At 38.8% G+C, this 12,335-nt stretch overlaps 1 protein-coding gene across 12 annotated transcripts in view; it reads left to right on the top strand.

The window, feature by feature from the left end:
- ZNF385B (zinc finger protein 385B) overlaps window positions 1-12,335 on the top strand; it is a 305,083-nt gene that overhangs the window by 209,096 nt on the left and 83,652 nt on the right. For 9 of the 12 annotated variants that reach the window (XM_084643003.1, XM_084643011.1, XM_084643009.1 and 6 more), the window contains one exon: window positions 7,374-7,516. In XM_084643003.1, the coding sequence (XP_084499129.1) occupies window positions 7,374-7,516 (143 nt within the window). Of the gene's footprint in view, window positions 1-4,986; window positions 5,038-7,373; window positions 7,517-12,335 lie in introns of all 12 variants that reach the window. The other 3 variants (XM_084643008.1, XM_084643007.1, XM_084643013.1) reach the window with 3 other exon arrangements.

The raw sequence follows: 12,335 nt of genomic DNA, 5'->3' as shown, positions 1-12,335 counted from the left end.
TCATTTATGAATATGTTAAATTAGGACTGGTCCCAGAACAGACCCCTGAGGGACACCACTATTCACCTCTCTGCATTCTGAAAACTGACTATTTATACCTACCCTTTGTTTACTATCTTTTAGCTAGTTACTAATCCATGTGAGCACCTTCTCTCTTATCCCGTGGCAGCTTACTTTGCATAAGAGCCTTTGGTGAGGAGCCTTGTCAAAGGCTTTCTGAAAATCTACGTACACTATATCCACTGGATCGCCTTGGTCCACGTGCTTGTTGACCCTCTCACAGAATTCTAGTAGATTGGTGCGGCATGATTTCCCTTTACTAAAACCACGTTGACTCTTCCTCAACAAATTATGTTCATCTATATGTTTGACAATATTGTTCTTTATTATAGTTTCAACCAGTTTGCCTGGTACTGAAGTCAGGCTTACAGGCCTGTAATTGCTGGGATCACCTCTGAAGCCCTTTCTAAAAATTGGCATCACATTAGCTGTCCTCCCCAGTCATCTGGTACAGAAGCTGATTTCAATGATAGGTTACAGACTACAGTTAGTAGTTCTGCAATTTCATGTTTGAGTTCCTTCAGAACTCTTGGGTGAATACAATCTGGTCCTGGTCATTTATTGCTGTTTAATTTATCAATTTGTTCCCAAACCTCCTCTAATGATACCTCAATCTGGGACAGTTCCTCAGATCTGTCACCTAAAAAGAATGGCTCAGGTTTGGGATTCCCATCAGGAACTCTCATGGACAGAAAATATATGAAGAACAAGTCAGACGATGGAAAGAATATTCCATGCCAAATTAAACTGTCCAGAATCAATGATCATGCACATGTTCAAGAGAAATGCCAATGCTAAGTTAGAAATAGAAGAGGGGCCAATAACACCCAATGAAATTAAATCAAAGGCCTCAAACAGGAGAAAGTTCCTTGGATTGATAGAATTCAAGCAGAGGTACTAAAGGCAGGAGATGAAATTCTTACTGAGCAGTTACCAAGACACTGTAATGAAATATGGATGAAAGAACAAGTGCTACAAGACTAGAAAGATGGTATTACTATGGTGTTGCCAAAAAAGGGTGATCTTACTCAGTGCATGAATTGGAGAGGTATTGTACTATTATCAAACCTTGGCAAAGTATTGACTACTAGGATACTGAATAGAATGAAGAAAGCAGTGGATGAACCATTGTATGAAAAACACACTGAGTTCCATCAAGGTAGATCATGTTTTGAACAGACATTCACTCTTTGACAGATCACTGAAAAAGCTACTGCTTAGCAAAGCCCCATTTTCATCAACGCTGTTGACTTTAAGAAAGCGTTCTATAGTGTCTACAGAGACACTCACTGTGGAATATTACTAGAAGCTATGAGATATCAGACAAGCTGCTCAACATAATACTTTATATAATAGAAGTGGAAGTAGTACAGCGTATGATTGGATACAGGCTTGGGTGCGTGGTTTGATATTATGACTGGAGTTAGACAAGGATGTTTATCACCAATCCTCCTTGTATTAGCAAAAATTGGACTGAAAGTAAAGGCAGAGAAAACAAAGATTAGGAAGGTAGGAAATGGAACAACAAATGCAAAGGAGTGTGTGGATGGAAAAGAAATGGAAGAGGATGGAAAAGTTCTGCTATCTGGGGAGCGTGATGACATTTGAAGATGGCTGCAATAAAGCGATTCATACAAGATTAGGAAAAGCAAACAGCACTTTTGGAAGGGTGAACACCATCTGCTCAAAGAGAGGTCTCCCCACTAAACTGAAGGTCAGACTATACCCTGCGATTGTACTGAGCTTGCTACTGTACAGAGCAGAGATTTGGCTGATGGTGGTGACTGACAGAATGAGACTGGAAGCTGCCCATTACAGATGGCTGAGGAAGATATTATGCTTTTCGTGGAAAGACAAAATAACAAATGTGAGAATAGGGGTGCTGACAGAACAGGACATGCTAAAAATTTTAGCAGAGAAAGAGAGCTCAGATGGTTGGGACATGTACTTTGCATGGAAGATGGGAGACTTGCTAAACAGCATTAAATTGCATACCTAAGGGAAGGAAGAGAAAGCGAGGAAAGCCAAGGAAGAGCTGGCAGAAGAGAGTGAGAGGATATTGAATGAGCTGGCATTATCTAGGAAGAAGTACTACAACTAGTGAGTAACTGTGATCGCTGGAGGAACTAGACTGCCTGATATGTCAGCGACACGAGGAACTCAAGTTTAAGGTAAGGACTCATACAAGACTCTCTTTTTTTAGTGCAATGATCCTTTTCAGGATATAGGCAGTGGAGCTGAAGCAAACTTTATTCAGTCGGAAAGTCTGTGTTGCCTCTGGCTCAGAATTGTTTATATTTAAAAAACACTTTACTTCAATGTATTGTTCAAAAATATTTTTGACAATGTTCAAAAGTTCCTATTACAAATTAGTAAATGGTACTGAAAGCTTTACAGCCCTGAAAAGGGTCATAGATGTGTGCACAGTGCATTTTCATAAATATGAGATTTAAACCATTTTAAACATCTCATGTCTGCTCATAAGGGTTCCAAGCCTTTAAAGGAAAAATCAGGTACATTGGATGACAGAGTGCACTATGATTGCAGGCTGTGAATTAATTCAGCCAGTGTCTGCACAACCAAGGGGATGACTGTTGTCCACCTTGAAGGTGTGTTCTAAATTCCAACAGTTGCTTTGATGATCTGGCCTGATGTTCTGAAAATGCAGCACTAAAAGGAGAAAAGAAAACTCAAAAACCCGACCCATTCCTTCAGAAGTTCCTATTCTGCTACCATCCCACTTATTTGCACCTTCTGCAGGCAAAAGTTGCCTTGAGTGGTTGTTATTACAATGCAAAGCAACCCCAAGAGCTTGTCTACACTGGCACTTTACAGCACTGCAGGGGTGTGAAAAAACACCCCTCTGAGTGCTGCCAGTTTCAGTGCTGTAAAGTGGCAGTGTAGACCGTGCACAGCTCTCAGTGCTGGGAGCTATTCCCCTCGTGGAGGTGGGGTTTTTTTAATCGCGCTGGGAGAGCTCTCTAATATTTACATATAATATTTATTATTCTAATAAAATGGGAAGCACTCTGGATCTTCAGCTAGGATTTAAAAAACTGATTTCATCCCTTAGCTTTTCAGAGTGGTGTGAAAACCTTCTGCTGAGGACTAATATTTTTTGGCAAAGTCTCTGCCTGTTTCTTGAACCTGATGATGTAACTGTAGATAATTATTGCAGCTGGAGTCAGAGCAGCAGCAGCAGCAGATGAACTAGAAAAAATAAGTCACATGATAGACAGAACACCGGGAAACAAGCTTGTCGGAAATCTTGTTGTTTGTTTTTAATTATTTTAATCCAAACACCAGATATTTCTTTTGTAGCATATATCCTAAGAGTAAACGTGGAAAGAGTTTTTTTAGTTCTTGAAGCTATTACAATAAAAAATATGGTAAAACAGTGTTTAAACTAGCAGGTTGAGGAGGGTGAATGAATTTGCAAGAAAAATCACTTATTTATGCCCAAGATTTACTACTAATTTAAAACAATCTGACACAGTAAAATGTCTGCATCCTTAAAATGTTAATGAAATGGTAAACATCTGCTAAATTTATAGTGATAATGAACATTGTCAGCTACATCTTTGTTGTGCCAGTATTCCTGCTTGGTTCATATTTGCATACAAATTTGATTGGGTGACAGTGGGACTGTGTTTGACCTTTAGGGGGAATTTTGGTGCAAGTCTGTGTTCCATTCTGCTTGATCTGATGACTCTTAAGTGAAGAGGTTCTAGCTTTGTCACTTTTGGTCATCTCTTCCTGCTAATGTTGCCAGGGATTTTTACAGGGAGGTTGGGTGGAGGGAGGACAGTCAATGGGCCTCTGTGACTTGATTGGCAGGGGTAGTAGAGGAGAAGGATTTTTAAAGTCAACTGTGGGGTGGGGGGAGTGAAAATAGTTGAACACAGGTTTATGGGGAACTGCCTTCACTAATCAAACTGTTGGGTGCATGTTTTATGTAAATTCTGTAGAATCTATGAATCCATCCTGGTATCCTGAAGATATTCCAGATTTAATTATTCTGACATCCCATATCACGGACTGCACAAATTGCAGTGAGGCTTCTGGTATATGTTGTGATAAATTTGATATATCAGTAGTCAGCCAGGATGTACCAAGAAGAGTGCACAGAGATATGGAAAAAATAGTGAAAACTTATTTCTATGATGAATACTTGCCACAGCCTGGCTAGAAGGAATGGGAGGTCAGTCATTACAAAAACTCAGCCTTAATTTTAATTTTCGTTGTAATTGAAGCAATATTTATAAGTCTGGCTAAATCAAAATACGTAAATATTGTTTTATTGAAGAATTACATTGACAATGGCTGGAACATTACCTAATTAGAAGCACAGTGTGTAATTAAGTACACTGTTGCAGTGTGAATACAATACTGAGTTCTGTGTACCTAATACATCAGAATCAGCTAGTAGAAATACAATACAGTCAAAGGATAATTCCTTTGGTAAATCTCTTGATGCACTATTATCCTGTTGATCTGTTTTTTCATTGCAGATCTAAGGAAGAGGCTGTATGTGCATTAGACTGTCATTAGTTTTTTAGTGTTTATGAATTCACACGAATAAGCTCTAACCTACAGTTAATTAAACACAACTCTCAATGAGTTTCACAAGTCTATGCAAAATATAAAATCTTATAGATTTCAAACAGTATTTTAAATTTTGCAAGTGATGGGGTTGGGAAAGGAGAAAATGTAGGATAATTTTATCAGGATCAATCTTCCTCTCAAGAAGGAATGTAACCAGCCTGGTGGGGCACTGCTGCAATATTGTGTCCATCCCTTCTGTGACCCCAGGATTTACCAATGCATGAATTGGGGAGGATTGTGGTCTGTAATTAATCTAATAGACTATAACATTACATTCTTATGCAGTGGCTGAAACTAATATATTTACCCTCTCCTATTCAGTAGTATCTACAAAGGACCTGTCTTGGATGGTAGACTATCTAATCAACCCAGGTAACCACAGCATCACAACATTCAATCTGATTCTCAGATATAGTAGAATGGATTTTAAATGGTGTCTATGAACCTATGGTTGTGAGATCAAAAGAAGAGGGAACAAATGCATTGCCTTTTCTGAATGAAGTTTCACTCAGTGACCCACACACAGATTCCAAATGCACTGGGACAGATCTACTTAGCAAGGCCCTACAGACTGCCTGGCATCTCTCAGATGGGTGTGGGTGAGTGGTGAGGTTTGATGAGGAAGAGAGAGTTGCACTTGTTGCTCCACAGTCTACTTCCTACCTCATTCTAAAAGGCCCAGGGACCCTGCATGGGGAGCAGCGTACACTACTCACTCTCCTTGGGACCAGAGAAACATCTAACACAGGACTGCTCTCCTCCCCATCACTGATTAGCCATTGGGGAAAGGAGGAAGAAGGTAACTGGAGGGCTAGTGGTAGGAGCAGTATTAATGGAGAGGCAAAGAATCTATTAGATGGGGACAAGGGAAGCTAGTAGGAGGAGAAGGCAGATGATCAACTGGCTGCGGTGATTGCAGAGCAATGGATGAATTGACTGGGGCTGTGTGGTAAAAGGATCCATTGAGTGGTTGTGGGGAAGAGGATGGATTGCTGATGTTAGAGGATCAGTTGCTTGATTAGAGATATATGTGGAGCTGAGGATGTGATCAATAGGATTGCAGGGAGGGGTGGGATACTTTTGATTAATTTACCTGATGAGCTGAGAGGCTGCAGGGGGTGTGCAGCATAGATGATAGTTGGGCAGCTTCAGGGGGGAAAAGAGTGGGTTTGGGCACAGACTGGATTGGCAGCCCTGAGGAGGAGGATTGGTGGGTAGGGAATCAATTGAGTGGAAGGCCTTGGAAGGGTTGAAGGGCAGTGCATTGTTTGTGTTAAATGTTTAATTTACAGTATCTAGAAGTCACTTAATACATTAATTGAAGAATATTTTGCAACCCCAAATAGCAGAATGTAAATCCAGTTGTTACAGATCTGCATTTGGAGCTCCAGAAATAACATTTTTAAAGTAAGGTATATAATGAAAAAATGTCTAATCTGGGGTGTTAATGCTCTCTGTTTCAGAAGAAAAGCAAGGGAAGGGAGCAGGGGGACAAAGAGACAGCTTTGGTGACATAAGCTCCCTAGCAAATCTACAGAATTCCCACTGGAAAATCCAGCCAGAGATTAGACCGAGAGTTGCCTTCTCCTGCCCTCAGAGGGTGAGGAGAGGGTGAGGGGAAGGGAAGTGTACAGCCAGGGAGGCAGCAACAATGTGGCTTTGCTGTGAACCATTTTGCGAAGAGGGAGAGCATGACCCTCTGCAGAAAACTGACAAGAAATTTCTTTGTGGATATTGGGACACCTGTACCATTAGATGTACAAACCACCTATACTTTCTGTTGGTGCATACCCCCTTGTTCCCCTCCCCCTGTGAGATGAGAGAGTCAGGAGCTATGCAGAAAGAAAGGATATAGGCCTGCTCTTGTATTAAATATTAATCTGTTCAGTTTTAGACAGTCAGTCATTAATTAGGAAAGATTCTACTTGTTTGAGGCCACATTTTGTCTGTGTGTATTTATAAAATGGGTTCCTATGAACTAAAAATTTGGAAAGCCTTAGTTTGGAAAGAAAGATGTAGGGTTAAATTAAGAAAATATTGTTGGAGAGTGATGTTGAGGGAAGGTAGAAAATTGGGTTTATTTTTGTGCCGTATGGTTATTTAGTATAAACATGTGTTATGGACTTACTACTTATTTCTTGATTTCTTGCATTTTTAATCAGTAGGCCTTTTCTTAGTTTTTTTAAAAAGTCTTTGAATCATACTTTTCCAGCATTAAGCAGATTACAGATGCCATTATAAGGGAGAAAAATGAATGCACAACTCACATTAAAAAATACCTCTGTATCCCAGCTTGCATAAATGTCCACTCTCACTAATCTCATAGGCAACCCTGAATTGCAAAAGTATCTGTTTGTAATAGGTGCTCAGCCCTGCCTTTCTGGCTCATCAGAATTTTTGAGCCTTAGAAGTGTTTTTATTCTGCCTGTCCAATGTGATTTATGCACCATATGTCTCCTCTTCAGAATCTGAGCAGCTCTGGGCATGGGGAAGTGTTCTGCCTCATCCAGAATGTGAAGAAGTAGGCATCTTTTAATTGTATTAACTCCTACTGAACCACTTTATCAAAGGTGTATGATGTTTATTTCTTACAGGTTGTTAGCCAGAGGTGATTTTTCTCTACCTTTACAGAGTGTATGTGCCTAAAGAAAGGGCATTTTTGTCTATGAGGGAGTGATGAATTCCTGTTTTTGGTTTGTTGTTGGCAGGCAGTGCATGCCATACTACTACACTTCCTGCCCTTGTGCGCACACCGACTCTGATGATGCAGCCTTCACTGGATATCAAGCCCTTTGTGTCCTTTCCTGTGGACAGTAGTTCTGCTGTTGGACTCTTCCCAAATTTTAACACAGTAAGTAAATTTGTGTTCACGTTATTAGCCCCCTCCTCCTGCTTTCTCTGCAGATGCTAATAATCAGTACATGAAGCCTGTCTTACAACTCTATGTATTGGTTACATCAAACGTTAGATAACCCTTTTCAACTCTTACAATAGCTAATTTCTCACATAGGGAACAGGACAGAATGAAATCCAGTGTTCACTTGTTATATACCTTCCCTTTTAGACCATCCTGTTGCATGGTTCCTGTTGAGGATCCAACAAATACAGACTGTTTTCTTCTGGAGATGTGGTTGGCATGTAAAAAGAACAACACAATGTACAGTTAGCAAGCAATAGTGTCTTGTGTGAGTGTGTGTGTGTGTGCGTGCACGTGCATGCATATACTATGAAATAGAAAGACCAATATACATAGGAAATAGAAAGATCAAAGATGATTTTGAAAACAAAAATCTTTTTCATATTAAAGATAATAGGCAAGGCCTTCAGCTGATATAAATCAGCCTAAAACCATTGTAACCAATGGAGTTACTCAGACTTTCACTAACTGAATGTCTAGCCTATCATTGAATGAAGAGATGTGAAACTGAAATTGATATCTAATCAGCCAGGGTGAAAAACAATTTCTTATTAACTCATATTTACTTTTGATTCATTTTCTGTTTACTGTGTTTTTCTTCTGAAAAATTACACCTCTATTTTTGCAATGCATTTGCTGTAAAATGACTGCAACATGCAGTTAAATCATTGACAAAGCTGCTGCCCTATTTTTTTTTCAGAGTAAAAAATTTGTTTTTAAAGTCTAATCTTTATTTTTAATTGCTCTTACTTCCTTAATTGCCCCATTAATAGATTCTAAATATTATTAAAATCCCTATTGTTAATATCCTTTACAGTTCATTAAATTATCCCCATATGCTTATTGCATACAACTTAAAACTAATATTTTGCATGTTTGCTGAGCTTGTTTTTTTCCATGTTCAGGGAATCAGTCTGTAAATAACAAGTTAATAGCGACAGAAAGGAGAATGGTTCAGGTCATTGTGTGAATAAATTCTGTCCAGTCAGTAAATATATTTTGTTCATTCATAAGGATTACATGAATTGTACAGCATCATAATTGTCACTGTAGTCAGAAAAAAATTGCATTATCAGCACCACCAGACAGTGCTTATTTGAACCACTGCCAAATGTTTCCTTTTGCAAACTTATCTTCTGTATGACGTGAAAACAGCAAGAGGATTTTTCCTCATGACTTGTAAATATATTCTGCAGAGAGGTCTTGTGTTATGGTACATAGTGCTGGAGGGTGATTATGGAGTAGTATACCAGCAACTTCTTTCAAAGGCCATTATAAGCCATTTTGAATATTAATGTATTCATTGCAAAATACACACATAAAATGTATATAGTGTATATAAAATGTGTATAGTGTATGTGTATATATACATATACACACAATACATAAGATATATATGGGGGAGTATGTATATGTGCATATGCAAAAAAGCATTCCAGATGTGCTTACGGTATGAGGGAGCCAAAACCAAAAATGGTACTGCAAATGAGGGCATACCAGTCTCCAATATACGATCATTGTGATTATGTTCTGTTCTAAGGTACTTAAGCGTCGTCTTTGTTTAATGCTGCTGTACATTAGCCAGGCTCTTTAAATAAACTTTTTCTCTGAGGATCCTGCAAATGTCAAGCCTATCAGTATGCATTATTTATTGCTATTATTATTGACCATTTAAATTGCAGTAGTATCTGGAGGCCAGTCATGTAGACTGGACATGTAGACTGTTTTTGCCTACGCATATTTCTTTATACTTACCCAAGCTAACTTCCATCTGCCTCGTCCCCCATCCAGTTTTTAAACCCACCTGGAGCCACTCACAGTTTTCTGTGGTATTTAGTAACCAAAAGAGCAAAACTTCAACTACTTGCTGTCTACTTTCTCCCTTGAAATCACTGATAACTATATTAAATAGCACTGGAAAAGGCACAGACACACCACGTTTTAACCTGCATTCTCTGAGAAGCAGTAGTTTACTTTTACTCCCTTTTTAATTCACAAGAATTTCCCCCTCCTCCCCTAGTGTTTATTTCCTTAATCGCTTTTTATGATGGGCATCGTCATCTGCTAATGGGCACAATGATCCCTGACTGTCTTGAGTTCATTCTTATTAACTAAACATATGCACTGCAAATATATATTTTACATCATGATAACATGAGTGGTGGCTTTAGGACCAAACCCTGTTATTTTTCTCTTTCATTGTAAGCCTGAGCAAATGGTCTGTAGCGCGGGGTGAGAGAGAGGGTGTATGTGAAAACTGACCACACGCAAACATTGCAAAATTTAGGTTGACAAAAGTGAACCTAAATGAAGACATAATGTATGTAAGATCTAGGTCACCTATGTCTGGGCCTGAAGGAAGCCATACAATTAAAAGGGCTTTGCATCATCTTCCCAAGTGCCAGTAGCACATCATGGATTAACAGTATGTATTAGATATTGTAGGACCCTGTGAGTTTCCAGACCTAGAAACCTACAGATTTCACCCATGAGAGTAATTACAAAAAATTTAGGCCCCGATCTCACATTAACCACTGTGAAGTCCAATTAACTTTGATGGGATAGATCCAAAGGCTGGATCAGGGCCTTCATTTATGTTTTCATACCTTTTTGAGAGTTGGAAAAGAACTCCTGAAAATGAAACATCTTGGGATATACTTGTCTCTGTTTGTATTGAACTGCCAGTTCACTAAATGTTTCCTGTTACTTGACATAGGTGGAGATAATTTCTGGCTTGTTAATTGTAATGACGCAACAAGAAAAGAGCTTCTGCTTTACATTTGATGATGCAGCAAGTATCAGGGCAAGAAAATAGAATAATGATAAATGGTAGTAAATGGAAAATGTCTTAAAAGGAACATCCCCGAGAGAGCACGTTATTTCCTGAAGAGCATGGTATTTCCAGAAGAATTCTCTCCTTTATTTATGGAAGTATATATAAAACCAGATTAGATCCATTTGTAAATAGTTAATCTTGACAGTTTTTAATACTGAAAACATCTGTGATACTACAGATGTAACATAAGTATTCTCACTTCATTTGCTAAAATATGCTGTTTTCTGATTAGTTGTTTCTCTGCCTGCATGGGTTATTTTTAAGTGTAATATACATTCTTTGCACTGATTTGGTTTTTGTTTTTTTTTTAAAAGATGCCTTACCCCAGGTGTGTTTATTTTCCTGAGTGAATTGTTTGTGTGGCTCAATAAAAAGCTTTAGAATATGTGATGGCTCTGGATTTTAATTACTTGTATATTCTATCTATGAGGGGGTAAATTCAGCCCACCATTGGCCTTATATTTAAAATGTAATTGAAAATGAATTGCTGCCTTCCTGTGTGGGTGCAGTAGATGGGGGACAAAAGTGGACGGATCCCCCTCCCATGATATTTATGTAAGGAGGAGCCTTAGTTTGGTTGCCGCTGTTCAGGGTGCTAAGGGGGAAGCCAGCCAATGCAGACAGCACTAACAGGGCCAGCAAATACGTGTCAGGGCAAAGTGGCATGGAAAGTGTCAGAGTAGGCGTGGCCCTGCCAGGAACTGGCCCTTGGTTGCAAAGTACCCCTTTAACAGAAGTGTAGCAACTGTCACCTCAAGCGCACTTCCCCAATCAGCCTTCCAATATTGTTTGCCCTTCTGATGAATAGAAATAATGCCTTCAAAGACTTCTGCTCAGCGACTGATCTTCCCCGTCCTGCACAGCTCTAACTCATCCATAGCAGAACACTATATGTACAACTTGGGCTGGATCCTCAGCTGGTGTAAATTGACACATGGATCTGAGGATCTAGCCCTTTGTATGTAAGATATGGCATTTTATGAGTTGTATACCCCATTTACAGGTAACATACTGTACAAAAATGTGCTTATTAATCTGAGTTCATTTTTAGCCTTCAAAAAATTGTATGTTTAGAAATTATTAAAACCTTCCAAAAATGGTTAAGTAATTGATTCTAGACAGGTATGTTTTTAGACATCTATTGTTAAAACAATAGGATAGATCACCCATCACCTACAAGCATGTCAGCTGAAGTTATCTCTGGAGGAAATGTATTATTACATTAAAAAAAAAGTAAAATAAAAGCATTAAGGTTGCAAAGACAAGCACTCAAAACTTAGGAAATGTCATAATTAAGGATGCCTGTGTAACTTTAATTTGGACCCTTAGGCATATGCATTACGATGGAGTCTTTAATTATATAATCACTGCCTCATTTACCACACAACTTCTAGCTCCTGCAACAAATAAGGCAAGGATCCTACAGACCACAGCTTCTTTCAGCACACAGCTATGATTAATTGCCTGATAACCATCCATTCTGCCTACTGAATGAGGTGGTGGTCTTGCAGAAAAAACAGTTTGTGATAAGGTAGTAAAAAGTGTAGCATAATGCATATGCACAAGGTTATAACTAGCTGGGAAATAGAATTTCTGTTATACAATAAAATTTCATTCTTAGAAATTGCACTTTTACCACAGAAAATTTTGGTTTTGCAGAAAGTGAATTTCAACCAGCTCTACTGACAAGCAACTGAAAATAGGGTCTTTTATTAGAAAGTGTTGAGTAACCGATCTTGTTGCTAGCTGTACCATCTACAATGAGAGGTGTACATTTTCCAAAAGACTAGAAGGTTTCTACTATCTCCTCAGAAGAGTGGATTTGGAAGAGAGCAGCACTCTATGATGTACATTTTTTCAAAATAATACAAGCGAACAGTCATTCTTTTACTGTGCAAAAGCAATATCAAGCAGTTT

The sequence above is a fragment of the Lepidochelys olivacea genome (genome assembly GCF_965140295.1).
Source record: "Lepidochelys olivacea isolate rLepOli2 genome assembly, chromosome: 11".
Classification (NCBI taxonomy): domain Eukaryota; kingdom Metazoa; phylum Chordata; order Testudines; family Cheloniidae; genus Lepidochelys; species Lepidochelys olivacea.
Note: the sequence above shows the minus strand (reverse complement) of the source record. Positions and strands in the feature narration are given on the sequence as shown.